The sequence below is a fragment of the Aptenodytes patagonicus genome, chromosome 9 (genome assembly GCF_965638725.1).
Source record: "Aptenodytes patagonicus chromosome 9, bAptPat1.pri.cur, whole genome shotgun sequence".
NCBI lineage: Eukaryota > Metazoa > Chordata > Aves > Sphenisciformes > Spheniscidae > Aptenodytes > Aptenodytes patagonicus.
The window spans coordinates 8,784,240-8,810,701 of record NC_134957.1 but is presented as its reverse complement, the minus strand read 5'-3'; the positions used below and the strand labels follow the sequence as shown (position 1 = coordinate 8,810,701).

General features: G+C 36.5%; 1 protein-coding gene across 1 annotated transcript in view; it reads left to right on the top strand.

Moving 5' to 3' along the window:
• Positions 1-26,462, top strand: part of LOC143164716 (connector enhancer of kinase suppressor of ras 2-like) — a 213,896-nt gene that overhangs the window by 81,132 nt on the left and 106,302 nt on the right. Inside the window, exons 3-4 of the mRNA XM_076347640.1 lie at positions 19,894-20,096; positions 21,442-21,529. Of these exons, the coding sequence (XP_076203755.1) occupies positions 19,894-20,096; positions 21,442-21,529 (291 nt within the window). The remainder of the gene's footprint in view (positions 1-19,893; positions 20,097-21,441; positions 21,530-26,462) is intronic.

Genomic DNA, 26,462 nt, shown 5'->3' with positions numbered 1-26,462 from the left:
AAATGGAATGCCATCTCTCTTAGTGAGAGATGAAGGGATGCTCCATCTCCTCAGTGTAATGAGGAACCTGGCACATACATTATTTTTGTCTGTACAAACATATATGCATCCAGAGAGCTTTATTAATCTCAATTGGAAAAGAAGTTCAACTTTTGGCAGTCCAGTGCTATTTATTATGCTGTGCCAAACCATTGAATTAATACTATTGAATGAGTTAGTTAATTATTCCACATATTAGAAAGGACGTATCATCTTTTGCTTAGTCTAATTAGTTGTTTCATTCTTTCTTAGCCTTTCAAATCATGCAATGTGGAAAAATAAACTACTTTAAGAATTGTCTGTTGTTTTTTCTTATTTTAGTCTGTTGCCAATTTCTGCATTTTTTTAAAAATCTTTTAGGATCAGGACATTGAAGGAAGATAATTAAGTTTGTACAAACAGTTCATGGTAGTCTAAAAGTATTTTTGTTCACAGGTATTTTACACATACGCGTGCATAATGGTTTTGTCTTACTGGTAAGAAGAAAAGGAATTCAAGGTCTTGCTAACCTGGTATGCTGAAAAAGGAGATCCCTGAATGTAGTTACATATTATTTGTGTTGACTACCTAACACAAAATTCTTTAATTGTGAAATCACCCTTACCAGATGTAAAGGCAGCTATGTGAGTTGATATAAGTAGACACAAGGTAGAGGGTAATCTTTCTTGATGCCTTCTCAGTTTTCTCTTCAAGGACCACTGCCTCTACACCAATTGTTCCATAGTAGGACATGGTTTCCAAGACTATTGTTTGCACAGTAAGAATATTTTGGAATACTGTAGCAATACCATCAGTGGTAGTATAAAAGCTTAGTATGTAAAACTTTCAGAGGTACCCAAGCACAGGATTGTTTTAAAGGTAATTTAGGACCTAAGTGACTTATGAATTTGTGTTTTGTGTGTTGAGTTGCACTAGAAACTTAGGCTTGAGCTCTTTTGAAAAGTTTATCCTGTATGATTTTATAGTTCTTGTACAGCAACTGTGCCTTAGCAGTCAAGACCACATAACCTCTAATGAAGGCACAGAACCCTCTGGTTATATGATGTCTGCATATCATGTAGCCAAACACAGATTGGAAATGGTCCTATTCAGGTATTCCAATATTTATGTGGTCTGTTGTCATAAGATGATGTGTATATAGTAGAAATAGAAGAACAGAGGGTTGGCTGCGTTTTACTCAAATTTCGTCTACCTGCATACAGTCCAAAAGGGGAAGAGAGAGCAGCGAGTGGACTGCAGGTCAGGTGAATTCAGTAGACCACATCTAATTCTTTTCCATCCAATCTCTGTGGTATTAGGCTATCAAACTTCAGATAAATTACTTCAGGCTATAAGTATTTCTGTATCCTTCCTACTTAAGGCTGGGTTTATGTTAAAAAAAAAAAAAAAAAAATCAGGAAAAAAAATTTGCTGTATTGACTCCTATTTTAATTCCTTGAATTTATGTATATCTGTTGCCTGTAGAGGAAGACAAGGTTAACAGACTGATGAGAGGAAATAGACTTTTGTCTATTTGACATAGTTGAAAGATTTCCTCTTGTCACACAATAATTCTTTTTCACAAAATAGGGAGAAACATGTTCTATTTGAAGTGTTAAATCTGTTCCAAAGCTTGTAATTTTCTTCTGAAAATGCATCTGTTTAAGTACCAGTGAGAATGAGGATCCTAATCTATTACAGGCTAGGCTGGTGAACAGGCTACTACAGGAACTACTGCATGCTTCTGAAAAATAAATGTACTTATTTCCATTTATAAATTTATAAAATAATCCATTTATAATAATCCATTACAGTATTTTACGTCTGGTTATGTGTCTGGGTAAACTCAGTGGTATTCTGTCAATGAATCATAGAATCAGAATAGTTTGGGTTGGAAGGGACCTTTTCATATTATGAGTTACTGTCACTCACTGGTAGAGAACAGCACACCATAATATGTACAATTAAATTGTATTGCTACTTATTAGGCCAATGCGGTAGCAGAAATGTATGCAAATGAATAGGTAGGCTAATGATATGGTGCTGAAAAACCACGTGTCTGATGCCGTAGACCAGGGCAGGAGGGAAAATACTGGCTGAAATTCAATCCAAATAGTGTTGGCATACATTATAATTTGTGTATAGTCTTCTACCCCTGGTTTAGGGGATGTTAATGGTACCTTCATCTCTGACATCATTTAGATTTCTTTTGAGGTTTAGATCTGGAAAACAATGTTTTTGTTTGTAATTTCGGCCCTTCTGGATGTTCGGTTTCTTCAAGGCTGATGATAGTGATCACAATTACTACTAGGGATAAAGGAATGGATATTTTCCCTGCACAGTGATAAAAGAAAAACCTATATAGTAACACTGTTTCACTTCATGGTTGTTTCTGTTGAAACCAGCTGCTGTAACATTGCATGTTACAGCGTTAAGTGAATGTTTATTGTTTCTTTTGCTTTGATTTCTTTGTGTTTCAGAAGGCATCCTTTGTTGCATAGTAGTCTAGTTTGCCAAAACCAGTGGACAGCAAAAAGCAGGAAGGCCAGCTCTTGTTTTCTGACCTCGTTCCCCTGCTGCCTTGCTCTGATATTCTGAATTGCTCTGTGTAAGCTCTCTTGTGTCCCAAGCCACAGACTAGCCAAGATTTGGATACTTGATTTGTGTGCAGCAACATGGAGATGCCCTGTGGTCTCCTAAGGATACTTACCTAGTCTTTGTGGACTAATTAGAATTGACATATCCAATTAATTTATATGAATTATTGCTTTCCCTAGAATTTCAATGTGAAGTGTATGGAATAGCCTGCTAGTGACACATGAATAAATTGTGCAGCAGAGGACTCACATTTTCTTTTCTTTTTCTTTCTACACTAAAGGAATTGGAAAGAAAGATGCTTGTAATATTTGCGTCCTGTGTCATTTCTTACCTCGTGATAAAATGTATTGCTAGATTTCTACATTGCTTTTGATAATATTAGAATGTATTTGATTAAAGCTTGCCACAAAAAGAAATCTTGTGAGAGGTTCTCATCAATGCTACCACAAACATTAATCTTTGAGATAAAATAGGGTTTTACACCTTTCTTTTTCCATTTCTGTATGGTATTTGTGGGGGACTTTGAGCTGAGAATGCATTTATGTTTTCACATAAAAGGTCTTGAGGAAAGTGGACATTTAATTTTTTGCAAGACTGTACAGGCATAAGAGCCAAGCGTTGACCACCTTGAAGGGATGAAGCTCTAAGTTGTAGTGTGGGAATTGGTGTGAGTCAGGTTAAACTTTTTAGATCACTCTGGTTTTGTAACGACATTTATTATGTTATAATACTAGTAGCAATGCTGTCATACAAAACCACATGTATAAAACTGGTCACCTGTCATAGCTGCTTATTTTTAAGAGTCCCTGCTTTTACATAGAATGCCATAGGCTACAGAATATAATGTCTTTAGTAAATGTGCTTTTCACATAACAGTATTTATATTATGTAGTGCTTAACGCTAAGCAACTGTGTCTTTCATGTGTGTAAAAGGAGCATTGATTTGGCATTTTTAGAGCTTTATAGCCAAAATGACTGGATTCATGTAAACGTATACAGCAAAATTAAGTACAGTGAAACTTTTCATAAAAGTTGCTTAGATAACTGAATCTTGACAAGAGTGTTTGGGTGAGTACCCTGGCTTTTGAGAGCTGTGGAAATATCACTGATTTTGGGCGGTGCAGAAGCTCTGGCTAAATACATAAGTCTAGTCAGACATCTTGCTTTGAGATTTGGCTGTGGACTACGTTTAAGATTTGGTTAATTTTTGATAGAGTCATAGAATCATTAAGGTTGGAAAAAACCTCTAAGATCATTGAGTCCAACCGTCAACCCAACACCCCCAGGCCCACTAAACCATGTCCCTAAGCGCCTCATCTACATGTCTTTTAAATACTTCCAGGGATGGGGACTCAACCACTTCCCTGGGCAGCCTGTTCCAATGTTTAACCACTCAATGATGTGTGGTGCATTTAATTTTGGAACTGATAAAAACTTTTCTGTGGTTGAATATAGTACAGCTCTGACAGTGGGAATTCATCATTCCTCTGCTCTTTGTTGGCTGACGTAAAACATAATTACTGTTTGATGCAAATCCACATTAATTTACTCTACTCAGACGTCCATGTGTGCACTGACGTGTAAAAACAAGACTCATGTCAGTGGCTTAGATAGTCTTTATCCTTCTTGTTTGAATTCTTCATGCACAAGAGGGGGAAAACTAACAGTGTCAAAAAAGTGCTGTTTCAATACTGGTAACTTTTCAGTTCTATGTTCTGTTGCCTTGTATGTTATACATACTTTTTAGACCATTACAGATATAAGCTTTATATTAAATAATTCTTACTGCTGACTTCAAATTATTGTTACAATAGACATGTTTGTAAACTGTTGGCCTGTTCTCATCATGAGGTTTTGAAAAGTTAGTGGTCCATCCAGTAAAGCATAAAAATACAGATCTTGCGAAGTATGCTGTGATTTCATAAAAATGCCACTAAACCACCATCCTTTTGTACAAAAGTTACTCAGTGATTTTTAAGTTCTCAATTCTGGAGTGCTCAGTGGTATCTCTTCCATTCTGATCTTTTATTGCAAACACAGAAATAGTACTTCAAGCAGGGTATACTGAAGGAAAACATATTGTTTTTCTAAAATCATGACTTGCAGCACAGAGGGCTTTTATGCTTTCCATCAGAAACTAGCATATGTTTCTGGTGTATTGCTACATAACAGCACTTAATTGTATACTGTTGCAGTAAATATTTTAATATATAATTTAAATCCGTTAGCCAGCTGAAATTGATAACTTGGACTTAGCATGCTTTATTAAAAGTCTTTACCAAAGCTGTTTGAATTCCCATACATATTTGGTGTGAGAAACTTACAAATCTTGCCAAAGCAGATGAGGTTTTTTTGCGATTGCGTTGCTGTGTCTGCACCAGTTCATCCCTCTACCAACCTTAACAAGTTTTGAAAGTTTTAGCCAATCTCAACCGAACTCGCCAGAACAGTAAGTCCACAAGGATTCCTGCAAGTGCTGTGGTAGTCAGTAGGTCACTAGAGGGATGTATCCTAAACCCGTGACTTTCTGGGAGAAAATGCACTGATCCTTGGGGAGAGGCATCAGCCATGTGGCCAATGACAGGTCTGTGCCTGTGGCCTCTGCAGCCAGCTCAGATGTGGCTCTCCCTGACTCCCAGAGCTTGTGCCATCAGCCTCTATTCATATGCAGATTAGCATGGGAGTCATGTGAAGAAGGGGGGATGTGGGAACAAAGACGACGCAGACCATTGAAAATCAGGCCTTTTCAGTACCACTGCTCACCGAACAACTTGTTATTCCTTACACTGCGATTTTAAAGCAGCATGTATAAATATCTGTGCATGACTACTGGTTTGCCAGTATTGCAGTAACTTACGCCTGTGGTGTGCCAGCACTGCAAACCTTAGAACTAGAATATGCAGGCAGTGAAAGACAGTTCATTGACTGAATCCAGCTAATGGAATATTGATTCAGACCTAGGTAATTGCATTAAACAGTAGGAGGAAGGTATATTAGATCAAGAGCATACAGGATTCTATTTTTGGAACAAAAAGGAAGAATAATAGACACTATTGCAGGAAGAGATTAACTTTTCCCCATTAAATGAAAAAAGTATTATTCCACTAACATAAAATTTAAATTTCTTTAAAATAACCCAAAAGCTCAGTGCTATACAGAAATTTTCTTGGTTTGTTCATGTGTTCAAAGTCTTGAACATCAAAGAAATTGTCTCTGTAATGGTCCACGTGAAATACATTGGTAATTCTTAGTCTTTTAATGAAAAATAATTGCACTACTACTTGTATGGTATTTTAAATAATTGGGTATAAACAATATTATGAACATTTAAAACTAGCTTTTTTTTTTTCCTAAGGCTGTAGTTGGGGTTTTTTTGTTTATTGCTTATGTGTTTCATTTGCAAAATCTTCTTTCCCTTGCAGAAAGCAATGATTCATTTTTTCTTTAGGAACCTGATTCGAAATCTGTACTGAACGATGCAATGCATGTTATATTGCACTGGTAGCAAGCACTATACCATAGAAATTCTCTGTGCGAAGGAAATACGGGGAGTACGTCAGTGTCAGTTAAGAATGATGACATTTTCCCTATGATGAAAAAAACTGAAAATTTGCTTTTCTCATTTGCAAGGAGCAATTTCTTTCATAAATTCCCAGTAAATTATTTTTCATACCACTCTGTGTTACAATATCCATTGCTATAAGCTGCCTGAATTCCTGAGTAATTATCTGTGATCAGTTATTGTTATAGATAAATTCATATACATGTAAATATATATATGTATGCACATGCATATTCATGTAACTGTTGTTGACTGTGAGTTGCCTCAGCAGCCTTCAGCAAATTCATGATAAAAATAGATAAATGAACTTTTTTCATTCATTAATGCCCATTCAAAAGAATATTGTTGCTAATTTAATTTTTGTATGCTTCTCTCTGAATTGTTATGAATATATGTAACATATCTTTCCTGCATGGACATAATTTTTACATGGAACTACCAATTCTGCAAGAACCTAAGCTAAATGTCTGACCTAAGCGAAATGGTCAGTGCTGACATTATATTTCCAAAAGACAAGCCTATCATTTATTCTCTGAACCTTGAATAATTCAGCACTTTAAAATTCTAATTTTGTGTTACATACTGAATCTCTTATCCTCTGTAATCTTGCATTTCTGTCTTACAATTCATTTTAAGAGGTACTTAAAAAAAATTGAAAAAATGAGACTTCCTGTGACTGAGTGGTTGGTTCTTACACAAAACTATGATTATTATGAAATAAATAGCAAAGTTTAATTGGTCCCAAGGTTTTAGTAACAAGTAATAAAGGTTTGTGGTTATTGGACAGTGTACTACACGTGTACGTCTTCATTAGATTTTGCTGAGAAGGGTGCAGCACATGAATAAAGATCAGAGAGTACTGGAAAGGTATAGTAAGGGCTTGAGGCATTTTATCCTTGAAATAAAGCCAGTGGAGTTCCCTGGATTGGCAACAGGAAATTTAAAGAAGAATTTGGGTGTAATTTAGGTATTTCTAAGAGAGACATAACGTATCAGCAGTAGCATGCAGCATGGCGCACGCTGGGGAAAAAACAATTGCAATCATGGTAATCGCTAATGCAGGCAATACTTGGTAATCATTTTTAAAAGTTAGCAGATCATGGTCTAATATGTTTTTGGAGGTAATATCTACTAGGTCATCCTTTGGTCTTGTTTATTTATCACGGTATCCCCAGTCAGCATATTCTGCATAGTTTGTTTTTATACACATATGGAAGAGGTCAAGCCATCACAGATGTCTGGCTTACATATGTTTTTTTTAATTGAAGCCATATGCAGATCAGTCCTTAATTAATAGTGAAGTAAAGTAATTGGAAACAATTTACCTTGTGATGTGAAAAGAAGCCACAAAATAGACTAACCTCCTTCATCCTCTCAGGTCTTGCTTTTGTGCATATCAGAAAAGAAACACTGCCACAGCTTTGTTTTCCTACTGGTATTCTGAGAGTTGACATTGAAGCTATTAAACATGCACAGATGTCAGCTTGACAGAGGACAAATGATGTGTGGATGGTGCAGTACATTCACCATTTTATGTTAGTATGTTTATGAGAAGGTTTCATTATTTCATGCCTCTGTAATATTAAGGTTTTGCTCAAAAAATATGAGAAAACATTAAATGCATTTTGAAATAGAGAATTTTTTTTAAAATGCAAATTCACTTCCGGGGAGTTTAGATCTAAACTCTTTGTGAAGGTAGAGTCAAGCAGAAAACGTGAATTAGAAGAAGAGTGGGAGAGCAGTTACGAACAGCTCAGAGGGACATTGCTGAAGTTCAACACGAAAGTAGTAAAAGCATTCTCTTTCAGATGAACTAAAGTACTATTTTAAGCATAACTTAGGGTCAGTCTCTCCTGGTTCTGAAACTGATGGTTCATTGCCTCCACAGAAATAACTCTGTTGATGGTTCAGAGGTGTAAATGACCATGTTCCGCTTTACAACCAAAATGAGAGATAAGATCTCCTTTCAGAGGGAATCCCTTCTCTTAAAAGTTTCCTTTTTTAAAGCTTTTGTGAGAATGGGCTTTAAAAAGACAAATAGCTGTTTCGATGTTCTAGATTATTCCAAGCAAAAAGTAGAATATATAAAACAGCTGATCCCCAATATATTTTTAGTCCTACTCCGTTTGTAATGTCAGATGATTTCAATATAACAAATATCTGTTACATCTAGATTATATATTTTGATCTAGAAATACAAAATTTTGTTTTGACTGCATATTGTTTAATAAAATCTTAAAACATCATTCTTTCCTACTATCGTTCTATAGTCTCTGCTACACACCTTCAGTCTAGGTTACAGTTTTAAATAGTTATTTATTAAATAGAAAAATATATATGATATATAGCAAGGTATAGGTATTTAGACTATTTAAAAACAGAAAACTGAGTTTTCTCATTACTCATTGCTGAATGAGTAATCTAAAACTGTGAAGAGTATAAGAAGGTTTTAGAAATTAAAAAATAAATAAATAAATAAAATCTCTTCAAGGGGTAGAGAAAATAAAAGGAAGAAAACAGAAAAAAATATATGGGGAAAAAATGAAATTAAGGTATTCCTTGAACATGGCCAGAAGACTCAGTGGCTTGATCTTTAAAAATATATTTGGATGTATTACAAAGTGAACCTTCTGTATGTTGAAAGTCTCTCAGACCAGTGGCCCAAGTCATCTGGGACTAGATGTTGTGATCGAGGCATTTTTATTTGCATAAAAGTACCCTTTCTTTGTACCTGATGTTATTACGGCAATAAGCAGTCTACATAATGGAATAGCAGATTTCAAGTTTTTACTGATCTTAACCAAAAATTACATTGATGTGTCATGATGTGCTGGATCATACTGTGTGACCCCATAGTATGGTGAGATATGATTTTAAAATGCGTTTTAAGAAAATGCACACTTCTCATGCTGATTAGCCTGACAGATACTTGCATATTCGATTTGTGTAATGTCGTAGGACATTTTTGAATGCCTGTGCTGTATGTAATGAATTAAATTTTCTCATACCTTTTTGTGTTTTAGACACTCGTACCATAGTAATATACTCTCACTTCTCTCCATAGGTGGATATGTATACGTACATAAACAGAAACATTAAGATGTTCCAGTTTATTCAAGCTTACCCAAAAAGGGAGAGTATTTGGATATGACACAATTTAAATCATGTTGACTTCATTAGGATTAAGCAGACTAAGAAGGCTTTACGCAGTTTGTGCAGAGATCTGTAGCAAGAGCTACAATGTAAAAGCTACTTAAAAAATGTTTAGGCAGGAGATAAGAACACCGGTTAATTCTCGATCATCCTTACCATTTCAGAATAGAAACTAGTATACTGTGCAGTTTTAGCCTGGCATATAGTGGGTCAAGTCTTGTCATAATCAGTGACCCTTCTGAGATCCGCGAACAACAAATCTGCATACCATGTCTGAGGTCTTCTCTTGATCATCTTTTTTCCACAGTCATTTCAAGGTCCAGTCTAGCCATATATTTTTCATGTCTGCAGAGGAGGTATTTGCAGCAATACAACCTCATCTTCTGCTTTTCTCTAACTCAGTTCCTCTTACCAGTCATTTGACTCTCTTAACGCTTAAAGATAATTTTAACAATTTATTTAAATACCATATTCTGAAAAAAATCTGTTTCAGAGGCTGGTCTTATGGTCTTTTTGAGTCTGATTTTTAAAGGAAAGACTATCATGTTCTAATTCTTATCTGAAATCAGAAACACGTGGCTTTTTCAATAAAATTACTTTTCAAGGCACCTTAATTATGCTTGATTACATTTATACATATCAATTACAATGGAAATGCTAAAGCTTCTTCTGGAAGTAAAAAATATAATGCAAATGTTAAGTTTTTAAATAAGGCTAAAATATTTAATCTTAGCACTATCTACTTAATGTATCTACTTACAAGATAATGAGAAGGTATATGAAGTGCTTAGAAGCACTGTGACAAGTTCCAAATTATAGACTTGGGAGACAAGAAAGAATCGTGACGCGATTTGCTCTGAAAGGTAGGATAATTATAATGGAAGGGAGCACAAGGGGGAGGAAAGCTGTGCATAAAAAGAATTGAGGTGTTTCAGATAATATACTCTAATTTGTATTATGATGTTGCATATTTGCATAGTATTACCATAGTTATTAATAAATTCCATTCTTTTATTTTTATGAAATATCATTGTGTTCTGTGCACATAAACTAGGTTATAATACTGTAGTTTAGCTGTCATAATAAACTGATAGGCAAATGTTATTAACGATAGTGAGAAGGATTGTTTTTATTATATAGTGTTGCTAATTTGCTGATTTAGAATGAGAAGAGCTTTTAAAGAAAAAGCTGAAACAAATTTGGACAATGTTTTACTTGAACTGCAGTCCCCAGCCATTCAGATGGAATGCATTTTCTTAAGACACTTATAGTTTGCAAATACCAGGGGCTAGGATTTTACATATTTTTAAAATATATAATTTAATAACTATTTTAGTTTAAATAGCACATATCCAGATGTGCCCTCTGTTTTTTCCTTTCCCTAACGCAGAGCAAAGCAAATGTATTTAGTAAGCTAGGCTTCTTTTGTAATTTGGGAAATTGATCCTGATTAATATCAAAATAGGTATAATTTTGTGTGTTAATATATTTTGGTGTGCAGTACAGCATCTCCTTGCTATAAAGTAACTGGAACGGCTGTTATAATAGTAATTCCAGTAGACATTTGCTACAGACAGATAAGTTAAACTGTGCAGAAGCAGGGGTTTGTGATAAGACCTTCTGAGAACTAGGTCACGTTGGGTTCAATTGCCTCTTATTCAGATGCCTCACTCCTTTGCTCACAGAGTACATGGTTATGATCATTACCCAATTAAAACACTACTGTGCAGTGACAAGTCTGACACCGTATGAACTACATCTGACACAGAGCTTCCTTAATAAAACTTACACTATTTCTTTGATTTATTTTGTTTAACTTTTCATTAAGCGTTGTCAAAGCTTGCATTTTTTTATTATTATTATTATTATTATTATTATTATTATTATTATTATCCCATTTTTACCATTCAGGAAATGTGTTCAGTTTTAGGTTCCAGTCTCTAGACCTGAACTTGCATACCAATTCATATGTTCACTAATGGATTTTGTTAGTTGGTTTTAGATGGAGGACACTTTTAGGCATCATATAAGACTGCTCTTAGGTTAAGATTGGAGAGAGGTAGATTTGATTGATGGGCTATTAGATGGTTGAGGAACTGGCTGGGTGGCCACATCCGAAGAGTTACAGTCAGTGGCTCAATGTCCAAATGGAAACCAGTAACAAGTGGTGTCCTTCAAGGGTCTGTACTGGACCAATACTGTCTAATAATGACATAGACAATGGGATTGAGTGCACCCTCAGCAAGTTTGCAGATGACACCAAGCTGAAGGTTGCAGCTGCTATGTTAAAGCAAAGGGATGCCATCCAGAGCGACCTTGACAGGCTTAAGAAGTGGGCCCGTGTGAACCTCACAAAGTTCAGCTAGGCCAAGTGCAAGGTCCTGCACTTGGGTCAGGGCAATCGCCAATATCGGTAATAGACTGGGTGATAAATCGACTGAGAGCAGCCCTGCGGAGAAGGACTTGGGGATACTGGTGGATGAAAAATTGGACATGAGATGGCAATGTGCGCTTGCAGCCCAGACGGCCAACTGTATCCTGGACTGCATAAAAAGAAGCATGGCCAGCAGGTCTAGGGAGTCGATTCTCCGCCTCTACTCCACTCTCATGAGACCCCCCTGCAGTACTACATCCAGCTCTGGGGTCCTCAGCACAGGAAAGATGTGGCTCCAGAGGGCCACGAAAATGAGCAGAAGGCTGCAACACCTCTTCTAGGAAGAAAGGCTGAGATTGTTTAGCCTGGAAAAGAAAAGTCTCTGGGAGACCTTATTGCAGCCTTTCAATACTTAAAGGGGGCTTAGAATAAAGATGGAGAAAAACTTTTTACCAGCACTTGTGGTGACAGGACAAGGGGTAGTGGTTTGAAACTGAAAGAGGGTAGAGTTAGATCGGATATGAGGAAGAAATTTTTTTACGATGAGTGTGGTGAGACACTGGAACAGGTTGCCCAGAGAAGTTGTGGATGCCCCATCATTGGAAGTGTTCAAGGTCAGGTTGGACAGGGCTTTGAGCAACCTGATTTAGTTGAGGATGTCCCTGCCCATGGCAGGGCGTTAAATTAGATGATCTTTAGAAGGTCCCTTCCAACCCAAGCAGTTCTATGATTCTAAACAAGATCTCAGCTCTGAGCCTTCAGACACTGGTAATCAGCAAATGGTCACAGGCAATGAGGCACTACGTTTTCCCCAGGACCACGTATACAATGTGTTTAGTATAGTGACAGGTCAATTAAAAAAAAAAAAAAAAAAAAACCAGTATGCTGTAAGCACTAGTTATGCCAAAGGTGTAACTGTTAGCAGATTGCAAGTCAAGTAACTTTTTTTCCCTTCTGCATACCACTCCAGCAGAACTTTAACACTACCAAATATAAATACACTAATTACAAGGTATGATTTATTCTTTCTTTCAGCTCAGTTTACGTCACCTCGGTTCACATAGAATACCAATCTATATCTTCTAGCACTTTATCTGAAATCTGTAATAAATACTTAAAGTGGGTCATATTCTGTGGAACCAAGGTTTAATACATACTGTTAATTTAGTATTTTAAATGTTATAGTAAAACTTTTTTACTTGTTAAGATAATTTCAAAAGAAGGACCTTTGTGATTTACATGAAAAACTTGTTTTACCTCCTTCAACTTGCTATTCATACAAAAGATATTTAGCATGTAAATTCTTTTTAAAGAGGAAAAAATGACACGCCTGACTGAAATGCTATGCCTCACATACTTTGACTTCATACTATTTTGATAACTTCAGTTTTAAGCTGTATCATAAAAATATCACCACAATATTGTAACAGATCTACCTGATGAAATCAAAGAAATGTTTATGAAGACAAGTATTTTAGAATTAGGTTTCTACTGTGTTTTCTGTTAGCCTCTTAACCTTTAAAAACATACCTCCAGAAAGGAAATTTAAAAAAAGAGTGTTTTGATGGTTTTCATTCTATTTAAGTGTCAGAACTATTTATGCTAAAATCATAGCGTATGAATATTTTGAATTTGTGCTTTTATTAAACAGGCTGTGTTTGCCTGTTTTCATTCATTAATTGCTAAATGACTATATGCTGTCAGAAACACTGTAATTTTCATTGCGAAGATATGGCCTTTGCAGGAGCAGCATACACAGCGATGTAGACAGGAGGGAGTTGTGGGATCTCATCTGGCATGTCGTGTTTTCCCAAAGGAGGTTCCAAAAGCTCAAAGCTGCTTTGGGGAATTTTCTTTCCTAGTTATCTCAGAGCCCCGCGCTGCAACCGTGCCCCAGAGAGACAGGTGGGGAGAGCTCTCGTGCTGTCGTATGGAGAGCATGCGAGTGCACGTCCCTGGGGAACAGGAGGGCTAGCGGGGGGTGAGCAGGCAGCCTGGAAGGGACCAGACCTGCTTTCCCAGCAGACGGAGGGGCAGAGCACCCCCACAGAGCTGCATGAGATGTTGCAAGTCCACAACAACTTTAAGTCAATTTATGTGTAATCTGAGAATGGGTCGAAAACCAGTCTGTAGTGGGGAAGATGTGCCTGAAGATTGAGCTTTTAAATTAATTTCCTAATCCTGCTCACTATGCAATGGTGCTGAGACTTGGGAAGTGGGCATGGCAGCATCTTTCTGTGGCTGTTCACACATCTGTCACCTTAAAGCAATTGGGAAACTGAGCCCTGAGTTGGAGTGGAGCGTGCCATGAGTCCAGCTGTGCTGCTTTCAGGGTGGGTTGGGAAGGGGAGCGGGGGAAGCAGCCCGCTGTGCTAAGGATGGGCGTGTGTGTGTTAGGGGCAGGGTGGTACTCGCAGGGCAAAGGCACATCTACTGCATGGGGCTGTTGATGGTCCTGAGCTGTTGCTGCTGTTGTCCGAAACCGAGACCTGCAGCTATGGCTACCATAGTAGCCATGCTGATAAATTGTGGGGATTCTTTAAGCTTATGCAAGAAACACAAAAATGGAAGTGTAGCACAATATGTAGGCTGTAGTATTTTAAATGCCTTAACATGGTGAATTTCATGCAAGGTGCTTGAATTTCAGTCAGGGTTCTTTCCTTTGATCTCCTCAGTCAGATCTACTGCTCTGCACTTTTATTTCTCTGAACCTTACAGTTCAGTGAAAATTGTAACAGTCTTAAAATATTACCTACAGAACAAGCTGTATATGCATCTATGTGTTTATACATATATTTATACATATATATTACACTGACTACTTACATGAATGACAACATCAAGAAAAACTACTATAATTAAATCTTTTTAAGGTAAGTTAAAGTCATTACTTATGCAATATAAACTATTTAGCTAAAATTATATTCTGTGTCAAATTTCAATGTGCATACATTTTTTTTACCTCTGTACGTCACATTATAGCAAAACAATTTCATTATATTAGTACCTTCAAGTATCTAATGTTGGGGTTTTTTTCCACAGAAGAAGTAAACTCTTCTTATATTGCAGGTATTTCTTGCTCTGCTTTTGATCTTCAGGTGTTAGTGTTTACAAAAAATTGATTAGCACTTACCTTTTTTTTTCCATTGTACTTGTTATTTTTTATCTTAATATTTGCTACAATAATTTGGCCTATTTTATCTTAGTCGCTAAAATTTTCACACATAGTTTTATTAGCATAAAATACTAACTTGTGATGTTATTACATACACACAATAAGATATGAAAGCACCCTAAGCCAGAACTGAAGATTTTTTCATTCCACTTCTTTGAATATGTGAAAAACACAGGTGTTATATTGTTGGATGGATAAAAAATGTACTCAATTTTCCCACTGTCTTTTAAAAATGGAACTTCATACCAGAACGTATGTACAAAACAAGCAGAGTTTTTAGCTGGAACTGTGATACAGACACAGAGTGGGAGGGTTCATTGTCACAGTGTATTTAGCTATTTCTGCATTTTGGATTTATGACATAAAAAGGAAGAAATATCTGTTTGGATGCAGATTTCCTATTTTTCAATTTCCAGTATGCATTTTTAACTACATGGAATATTCAACAACGTCTCTCTTACATAGTATCTTCCACTCTGCACTAGTAAAAACAAGAGCCTATTTCAGGTTGTTCAAAAAACCTGGTATTCTCTCCTGTCTTCTGAATTCTAGCGCTTCTGACAACAGCCACCTGTTTCTTCTGTGCTTCAAAAAAAACAATCAACTGCAAAAGCCCTGGAGGTGATCTGTCCTGGCTCTTCCCTCTCACTGCCCTACAACAACCCTAATCACTAGGAACACTGAAACGGGCATCTCAAACTGAACAGGAGAGGGGAACTAGGGGGGTGGCGAGGAATTCTCACTGATAGTTTGAAAATCGAAGGATTTGAGAATGAAATTGCTAAAATTGAAAACTGTGTTTTACAGGCAGCAAGCAGGCTTATCCTTAAACCTGTCAGTTGTACATCTCACTAACAAGCGTCACCTTAAGCACAGCTTCAGCTTGGCGTTATTGCTAATGATATTCTTCTGTAATAAGCTTGTCTGGCTCTGATCTCACATTTGTGTTTAATTTCTACCTCTTGAAATCTTTCTTTCCGACTCCTGTCATTGAATAGGGCTTCAGGAATTGCTGAGCTCCAACCTAAAATATACTACTGAATCGGTCTGTCACTGAACAAATCAGATAATCTCTATGTAACTTTTTTGTGTGTGTGAAAGTAATAATGCTATCATATATTACACTCAGTGAATACACAGAATTTCTTACTGTTTGAACAGTGCTTTTATGTGAAGAAGCTTAAGTAAACATTTAATAGATTTACCAGTCACATCTTTCTGTGTTCAAGATTTGCTGCTGCTTTGGCCCTTTCTTCCAGCAGTTACCCTTTCTGCAATATACCCGTCAGGCCCGTTTGACAGAAATGGAGTATAGTTGGCTTTAGTCTACTAAGCAGTTTCATGATCCAGATTTCGTGATAATTTGACAAACTGTATGGCTGTGTAGTTCTTCTAGAAAGACAGTGTTTGGGGTCACTTTAATAGTGTCAGTATTCATTCTCTAAACCTGTATGTCCATTTCTACCAATAGAGTAATTTGGTAAAAATTACTATGCAACAGCCTTAAACATCATGAAACAAAACCAGGGAATGGAGCAAACCTTGCTTGTTTTTTTTCCCCTATTCTTGGTATGTGAAACATAAACCTGCCTATGCTAATGGCACCTTCTTGTCCCTTTTAGAGGTTTTTTCTTTTTTGTTTTCTTTCTTTTTAAACCAGAAACTATATCTAGGATTTACTGTGCAAGAAAGAAATCACCTGCCAGGAGATAGAATTTTACAGGCTCAGGAGCATCATTTCTATGGTGTGTCTCACAATAACAGCACATATTTAACACAGTAAGAGCAGAATATATGGCTGTGAAAACTGAAATCTGATGTGGTAGCTGTGATAATGATTTAGTCTGGCAGTTTTGAGACTATCTCAGTTAGCATCATGCAGATGAGATGCCTACAGGAATTAGAAGAAATCTGGATACTTGCAGTGTCGTGTATACGGAACAAGGCTACCCACCTACTCACTCATTATCTTAAACTGCAACTCTTCTGCCCGTGCTTTCAAGCACGTTCGCTGAATCATAATCAATGCGGTTCAAATTTGTGTGTGTACCCACTTGTTTGCTCTTTTCTCCTCTGGAACAATCTCTTTTATATCCAGTCACCTTGGTTGCTGACTGGGGAAGCCCGAAAGGGGCCACAGCTTCCTTCAGTAGTTTTCTAATGCGCTGCCACAGTAGGGCTTGTGGGGCTTCAGGGCATCCAAGCTTCAGCCTGGCAAACAGATTGCATGGGGGGTGGCAGTAGAGAGAGAAACCTGTGCAGCTGACACGACGTGAGCTGTGGTGCAGTAAATTAGGATGAGGTGCTCGGAGGCGATACTTTCAAGGATTATTTTTAACCACTCTTTTTCCCAATTTATAGTTGGTTATGGTTGTTTCATTTAAAAATGAAGATCTTGGATTTGAGGCAAGCTTAACTTTAGAGCAATACAATGTCTCTGTCTTCTACAGAGATATTGATTCACTGTCATTTTTGTAATATTTTCATCTTTTCCCCTTTATTGTGTCTTGCTAAGTCTCAGCTAACCCACTAACTTGCATCAGCACTTTCACTGTGCTGAAAAATTTCCTTTCATCTCCTGATTATCTTTATGGACATATTTTATCTATGCTTTGCTATATTTTAAATTTTATATTGATATTAATTGAGGTTGCCATCGGCATGTTAATAAACTTTAAGATAAAACAAAGAACTTGCTCACTAGGTGGATTTCCTCAAACACATTTTCTGTTCAGTTCTTTGTGTTTCCCAGTGTCTTCGGCAGATTGCTCCAGTTGATTACACTGCTAGTATCTAGCATACTTTCTTCAAAATTCAGGCGTTTACGCTCTGGTAAAAGTGTACTGGCTTTTACAGATTCACTGGTCAAACTGTTTCCTTTCTTGTTTGGCTTTTGAAAGTAAACTGACAGGTTTCCAGAGCTTTTATGCAATAATGAATTATTGGGAGAAACATTTTTGGCTTGTTTCCACAGGGATAAGCAAGGTTGGACTTGGAAATAACAACAGGAGGATCTGGTTCATCATCCTTGTAATGTGTTGTTGAGTGTGCAAAATCAAACTCTTTCTGAGGGGAAACCAAGCACTGCCTAGCTGGTTGCTAGCTGGTAAAGGCATCCCAATACATCCACTTACTCATCATCTTGGCACAAGTAGAAATTGAGAGAAAAATAGAGCAGGGGAGGGAATTCCTTCAGTGCTTTAATAAAAGAAAGATTAGCCGCAAATATTAAACAGATGGCATACTAATATCAAATACAACTTGCTTTTTAACTTTAAACTTTTCCAAAACAGAATGACTTACTTTAGTGATGCTGTTGCCAACTGTACAGTATTTGTTCTGGAAAAAAGATGAAGAGAATTGTTCTTGTCTGTAGCTAAACCAATGTAACTTTCATTTGTTTCACTATTCAATCTTAAACTGGATGCTTCCAAACCTTGTTGACTGATTGTGATGCTTTAGGCATGACATGTATATAACAGTGAAACTAATTCCATCCCTCATATCTAAAATTATTTTAAAATCTAAGTTCTTTGCCGTGAGCTAACTAAAACAGCAAAGTGTTTCCATTCCTTGTAGGTTGCCCTCCAAGCTGGAGGACAGGGGGCTTGATTTATTTTTCAGAGTGAACTTTGAGAGGGAGAGTGGCTGGCAGAGAAGGCATGGTCCTAAGTACCAGCTGTAAGTGGTCCAAACAACTTTACCAAGCATTTGTTTGTATTTTGTTTGACTTCCATACAATCCTGTTTCATAAGCTTGGTATTAGTCAAGACATTGTGTAGTGTTTGTGGTTCTTTATTCTCTGTTTTGAGGAAGAAGTTTAGGCAGAAAAATTAACATGTGATACTCATGATCAGTCTTCCTCTGTAACATATGCATAGTTGAAATTAATAGTGGGCAATCAATTCATACTCTGAACGTTGATTTTGTTTAAATGCTCATTAAATTCCTTCATATGCTATATCCTGTTGTGGCAGCAAGAAATCTGGGTTCAATTCAGTCTGTTTGAGACTTTCTATGTGAATTTGAGTGAATTATTTAATGTATATGAGCTGAGATATCTTTGTGCTTGTTAGCTGGGTCTAAGTGGGGAATTGGCTTGGTGATAAAAGGACAGAGACATGGATGAAGGAATGTGGATAAAAGGAAAAGGGACTTGTGTGTAGAAAACTTTACTTAGGTTCGAACCGCCCCCTTCTCCCCCCCATCAGAATTAGAACAGTGGAAGAAAATGCATTAAGAACTGTTAAATATGAAGACACTGTCACTGGCTGAAGTCTCTGAACCATTAACAGCTCTTACTACATGCCTTCTTTGTGCTCAGATTCTTCCCTACGCGGTCATTGGAAACAGGAGTACCACGTCTTTGCTCTGACCTGATTTGACTGTTCCCATACTGCATTACATATGGGACAGCTGCTCACCAACAATAGCAGGGATCAGGAAGGAATTTTCCTGTAAAAGGCTGTCACCAAGGTCATATAAAATTTTATACCTTATTCACAGCATAAGTGAAAGGGAAGTTCTGCTAAGGCTAGGTTATTACAAGTTAGTAGAGGGACTAACACAAATCTGAGTGAGATCCAGTGCAGTGGGACTGCTAAAGACCTGCTCTCAGAGGCAACAAATACACCAGAGGGCTGGTTAACACTGAACCATAGCAAGTAGGGGATAGTGGACTGACTCATCTTCACTTTTTCAAAATGGGAAAGACCTTGAGACCCAGCATATGGGGATTCTTTTTGCCTTCCCCTCAGTGACTTAGTTGGACCAATGGGTTTGGGGACTGTAGCATTGTAAGTGTTGATGACAGCTGAGGTGGTTGTGCTAACAGGATGGATGCATCCTGTATGTTCTAAACGAAGTAGCCTGTTGCTTAGTCTAACACCAGGCGTCCATAACTATCCTATCCTTTCAGCCAATACCATTCAGAATGTTTAACCTCACAGTTTTGTTCACATAACTGACGACACACTATTTCACTTAATTGTGTATCTTCTTCTTTCCCCTCAGAATTATGGATTGGAGACTGAAAACCTGAGAACTCTGTCTCACAAGCTGAATGCCTCAGCCAAAAATCTTCAGAACTTTATAACGGGTAGAAGGAGGAGTGGCCATTATGATGGCAGGGCCTCCAGACGACTGCCAAATGATTTTCTTACCTCTGTAGTTGACCTGATTGGTGCTGCCAAGAACTTACTAGCCTGGCTGGACAGGTAATTTACTATTCCTTGATCCTTTATGCATGAGAATAATTCTTTGGGTTGTTTTGTATTTGTTCTTTCTTTTTCTCTTGTACTCTTTTATTCTAATATTAAAATGGCAGTTCTGGAATTCTAGCTCTAAATTTTGTTTTGCAAATTTCTCAAATATTGGAGGCAAAAATGTAGTACCCTTGTCTCTCAGGAGGGTGTTAAAGTTTTCTCTAGTTACTTTTCCACATTATTTTCAGTCTAGTAGTATTTTGTGCAAAAGGAATACTTTTGTGCTATTCCAAGTTGACATCTCGCTGCCACAAGTGGTAATGTCATCGGTAATTTCAGAAAGAAGAGTAAGGAAGAAAAGATTGTGGAGTTTGAACTGTCCTTCAGCCATCAAAAAGACACAAAAAAGCTGGAGTTGAGCAAATCAATTAAGAATATTCAAAATAAATTCTAGTACTTGCTTAGTCTGAAAATTAAATTTTCTTATTAGAGTTTTTATCAAGAGTAGGATTGATGTATTAAGTACAGTCGTGGTGTTGGTTAATGCTCAACAGTCAACCACTGTTGTCTTTTTTTCATTTACAAATTGAGAATTTGATTAAAAGTATCTCTCTGAATAAATGTAGTTAAAATTTTCACTGTGGAAAGACAGAAACCAAAACAAAAAATAGCATCAGAGCATTTATGTTTTGTTTCTCTTTCTTTGGGCTTATAGCAACGGATAGCTTTATCTTAAATCTGAATGCTCTTGGATGTATAAATGGCACCTTAGAAATCACAGTGAGAGTGAATGACCCTCCTTTACAGGATTTGTATAATCCTGGTGACATCTTCCTAACCTAATGCCAGCAGTCATATTCTCTTGGGCTATGACCTTGTCAGTTCTTGTAAATTCAAACGGGGTCAGATTCAGCTAGAATTCGGAAAGCCTGAAGAAAACCCGAGTGTGCAGGAAGCTGTTAATGACGAAGTAAGCATTACTTTGCTCTCTGAATTAAGGTGCTAACTGCTGCTGAAGAGCGATGTCGTACCAGAAATTCTGTCTTTTTAATGAGCCATACAAAGGAAATCTGGACTACTTAAAATTATTTGGAAGCTCCTATTTCCACTTTACACAAGAACGAGAACTTCTGATGTTCTGGCCAAAATCCAGTTTACATCCTTCTGCCTACATTGTTTCTTGTTTCAAAGGCATATTTTACAACAGTTGTGTAACTTGCTGCTGAAGATTGTCATGATTATGTGTGTCACACTTCTGTGGTGTAGAACTGATCTCTATATTGCGTATATCTGCTGATACTGTAAACAGGCGCTATAATCCTTAATGCTGTATAAACGTATCCTTCCTTTTTCACAGGTCTCCATTTGTCAGCGTGACAGAATACTCACTGCTGAAAAACAACATTGTTCAACTGTGCCTGGAACTAACAACCATTGTGCAACAGGTAGGACTGGTTGTCTTCCACTCTGAGTCCTCTTCATACTGTTGCTTAAAAATTGCAATAGTAAAAACATTACTAAGCTTTCACTTCACCAGAAAAATTGTTTTAGCATTACCTCTCTGTTCTTTGCATAGTCTCTTTCTCTGGGAGTGGCAGGAAGATTTTTGGACTTTGGTTATCCTCATATGCCTGGATAGATTGAAGGACAGTGTGGAGTTAAAAATAATCCACTTTGCTTTTGAGTAGACAATTTCATGTTAGGTTATCTACCACCATGCAAGTGTTAAACAAAAGAACAAAGCCACAGTTGGAAACCGCTTAACTACTGCTAACAGTTTATTACAGATTAAAGTATGAATGATCAAAAATCTTTCAGGGACAAGTTCTTACAATACATACAAATATATCCAGAAACTGTACTGTGGCTTCTTCACTTGAAGGAGAGCCAGTTACATGAAAATTGTTTAGTGATAAACATGAAATATTCATAATGTTAAACCAACCAAATATGGAACAAATAAGAGTGGTAGTAGTAGTAGTATCACCACTGACACTCATTATGTAATTGTAATATAGTACAGTCCACAGGTACATAAAATTAATTTTTTCTGGTCTGTAGTGCTACAGAGTATACAAATAATAATAGTCTCTGACAGTGTCTGCCCCTGAGGTGACACACAGGTACAGAAAGACTGGAAGTGGACTGGACAGTGGACAGAAAGACTGAGTGGAAATTAGTTTTACAAATATTTACAGTGAGCTTCTCCTCTTGGGAGTGGATAAAAATATTGATGAGACAAAATAATGTTATTGGAATATGTGGAGAGAGAAAGATGAAAGTACTATAGGAGGGTAGGCAAGAAGAAAGCTTAGCTAAAGCTGCAGTTTTGTAAGCACCTTAAACTGGCCCTGCCTCCAATATACAGGGCTCCATTGCCTGCCTCTGTCCTGTGCTGGCACAGTTTTCCATGTAACCTCACAGTAGACCAATCACAGAACTCATTTAATTTAAAAGGCTTCCTGGAATAGTAGCGTTCTGCAACCTTTTTTTTTTTTTTTTTTTCTTTTCTTTTCCTCTTCAATTTCATTTTAATTCTTGGGAAAAAAAAAGAACTAAGGCTGATAAATATGAGTCTTTGTATTTTGTACTATTATCCTTCATTTACAATGTTCAGCTTTATTCCTTTTAGAAATTTTGTCCTTTATGCATTTTTGCAGGGGGGAAAAAAAGATCCTTTTTCTCTTGCTTTAAAAATTCCTATGTAGGCATTTAATTATTCATGTATCTTTATTAAGATTTCTCTTATAAGGTGTTTATAGCACTAGGCTATTTTTGATTTACAGACTAAGCAAAATTAACTTCTCTACAGCATAAAAAGTTCAGGTTCTGATTCTGCCCTTCAGCTGATACTGCACTTTGTGTGAGTTTGATTTTTCCCTGTGGTGAAAATAGTATAATTTTGAATTGTTCTGTCCATTTCTGTCGTTCATTCACTGCTTTTGGCAGATCAAATTCAGTTCTCCTCTGCCAGCAATAGTTTGGTTCTTTTTTTTTTTCAATTCTTCTACTCCGCTTCACTCCCAAAGCTGTCTTCCTTTTGACAACTTGAAAACAATCTATCTTTTAGCATAAACTCCAAGACATTCCAAGATGAAAAATGTTTAGTTGGTTCTTCAGATGAGTTACAAATTAAGCTTTGTCTTTTCCTTATCTTATTGTCAAATCTGGGTTGTTTGATAGTCATCTATTAAGATCTTTTTACAGTATATTAAACTTAGCACCAGAAAGAGTAGATAAAACAAGATCATTCACAGGGAGACAGTTTTGCTGTTACTAAATCTGAGGAAAATTGATCTTAATGTGTGAACGCAGAAATGTCTCACCTAAACCAGAATTGCAGTCTTAACTGTAGGCTAAACTATGAATTGAAAGGCATAACTAAGAGAAACCTAGATCTCAGATACTTTCAGATACTTCTTGTTTTATTAATGATATAAATTTTAGATATCTAATTTAGTCAGTGCGAAAGTAGCCATCAAGGCTATGCATTTGGCACATTAAGTGAGGAATGTCTTCAGCCTGAAGATTTATTTTGTGCAAAATGAACATGCTTTGTGTTCAAGCATGCATAACTTACAGCTGCGACTTAAGGTAAACTTCCTTCTAAATAGGGGGCATTACTATGCAACCTTAGTTTAATATAGACACTGCTTAAGAATCTTCTTGCTAGGATGCACTGTATGTATCCGAGTGACATACTCTGAGATCTAATCAGGAAGTAGCTTTTTTAGCTTTTAGGTCATATTCTTTCTCTGTGTGAGTGTGAAGATGAGATCTTCATTCGAAATTTAAACCAAACAGATGAACTGCAATGTTGGGTATTATTATTTACATACCATGTAAATGTTACGATGAATAAGCAGTCACTTGTTTATCTGTAAATAGTATCTTCCCATACTGGTTATAAGAACATTGATCTTTATTCTTTAGTTTTAGAGAAGTTTTATACCTGTCCATTTATGCTTGGGAATGTACTTTATTCTACTGTTTTCTTATCCCTATCTCACCTCCACTAAAATAAGTAGGGAAACTACAAAAGAATAGCATTATGCAGAAAGCTGCAGAAACATCCTGATTTTGAGGTGCAATGTCCCATCAAAATGTGTTGATGATAATGTGCAAAAAAAAGCATGTTAGGTCAGAGTATTGCAAATGTTTGAGCGCTCTGTTGACTTCATTTTGAAGTATAGTTCTAGCTATACTTCAGGTAGACTAGCTCTCATTTTTGCTCTGAAAATGAATCCCCACCAGACTAACTTAACTGAATTTGGATTTGGTCATGCTATACTGCCAAGGCTACCCTGGGGGAAATATAACCGCAATAACTGCGGAAGAATAGGTTTGGAATGTGGTTCATAAAATGTAGCCATTGGTTAATTTTTCACTGAGTAGAAAGAGTTCACTAGTTCTACTGGACGTTGGTTTTCTGATTTTTTTTTTTCCTGATTATGTCAAAGATGTTTAAACCTGTGCTAGATGCTTTTGATACATGCATTAAACTGCATGAACAAACAATCTCTAAACAAAAATTTTGTCTGTATCTTACCAAAGAATGTCAACACAACTCAGGCTAATTTTTTTCCAACAAAAGCCAAACAAATGCTGCTTGTTCTCCCCTTTATTAATGTTAATTAACCTCACTGAGATAAATTCAGAGACCATATCACAGATTTTTACCCTAGTTTTAGTCAAATACTTTGCGTTCAGGATGAAGCATATGTGTTTTAAAGCTATCTAGTTTGTACTGCAATTGATGAAATTGTTGATTCTTAGTAGTTGCCTGTACCTGGTCTAACTTTTAAATTAGCCCTCCTCTGAACAGGTGGTTGGACTAGATAACCTCCAGAGGTCCCTTCCACCTGAAATATTCTGTGATTCAGCAACTGCCACTAAAAACATGGGTGTTATTTTCAGGTTGAACTTTGCAGACTTCAGCTTTCAGCCCCTTAATCTTATTTTGCTTGCATTTTCTAAAGAACTTTTTGTTATCAAACATCTGTTCACTGTTTTATAAATATAGATTATGATCATGTCTTTACCTTAATTAAACCAAGTAAAATAAGTTACTTTAGTGTAATATACTGGTGTATATTTGCCTAATTTCAGTGCAGTCTCGTTCTTTTTAATGTATGAATTCCGGAAGTGTTTGATTTTATGTATCAAAGCAATATACTTTTAAATATAATTTTGTCATATCCACCTTTCAAAGATTGCAGTAGGTCTTCACTGCACTGTTATATTGGGAAATGGTATTCAACTGGCAAACAACACAAGGTTTTAAGTTCTCTTCTGAGCTGCTCCTTCATAGGGTCTCTGTTTCTTTTCAGTAGTTGACTTAACTTGTGCTGTTTTATTGTACTAAGTTAATGAACTAAATATTTTACATGTATTAGTCTTTTTATGTGTTAGTTAACTGCCCTCAGGACTTGTCATAAAACATTATTTATGGTATCTGCAAATTTCAGTAGTACTTGCATTTTTTTCTTTTGGAATTATAAACTAGAATTATGAATATAGTGTGGGTGAGCACAAGTCATACTGACCTTTTCTCTTTATGAATATTCAAAAGAATGCTGTTTTACTTTATCAGAGTTATGAAGCTGTACTGTACCTTTGAAAGGTAGGATGTTCTGGATAGTGCAGAAGCTGGCTTGTATGTAATACTGCTGCTGTGACTATTTTTGTAATTCCTGTATTTTACCATTTTACAGAGGGGAAATAGAATGCAGCTATTAATTTAAGAGTTTTTTAAACTCTAAGAAAAAACATTTTTAACATGTCGTCTTGCTTATGGAGGATGTAGAAAGAATATCACTATAACTGTTATTTATTTTTGAAGAAAAATAGATCAAAATTCTATAAATGTTAGTCCTGAAAGATTTTTTTTTTAATGAGATCCCTAGTGCGTTGCTATGTATCAGAGAAAAACAAATCAGAAGAATATTGTGACCTACATATCTTAAAATTTTAGTATAATATTGCAAGTGATTTTAACCTCTCAGTTAAACTAGTCTGATGTATTTAAAAAAAAGTCAATATGCATCTATTTTGGAAGGAATCCCAAAGCCATTAACATTTTTAATGCTAATGTAATCTTGAATGTGCAACATAAGTATAGCTAACATTAATTCTGCTCTACAAAACAGTAAAAATTTCAGTTTTACTATACATAAGCCCTCTAGTTTTTGACCTGAAGTTTGTTCAGGTCAAATTAATTGTTAATTAAGTTTGTTCAGAGTGAAGCTCATATTGTATTTCTAGCACAGAAATTAAAGGAATAATTGAAAAAGGAACATTAGCTCTGAAGTCAAGCTGTAAGCCTTGCTGTGATCATTTTGTTCTCTTGGTACTTGTAGGGTTAAAAGGAGATGGTGG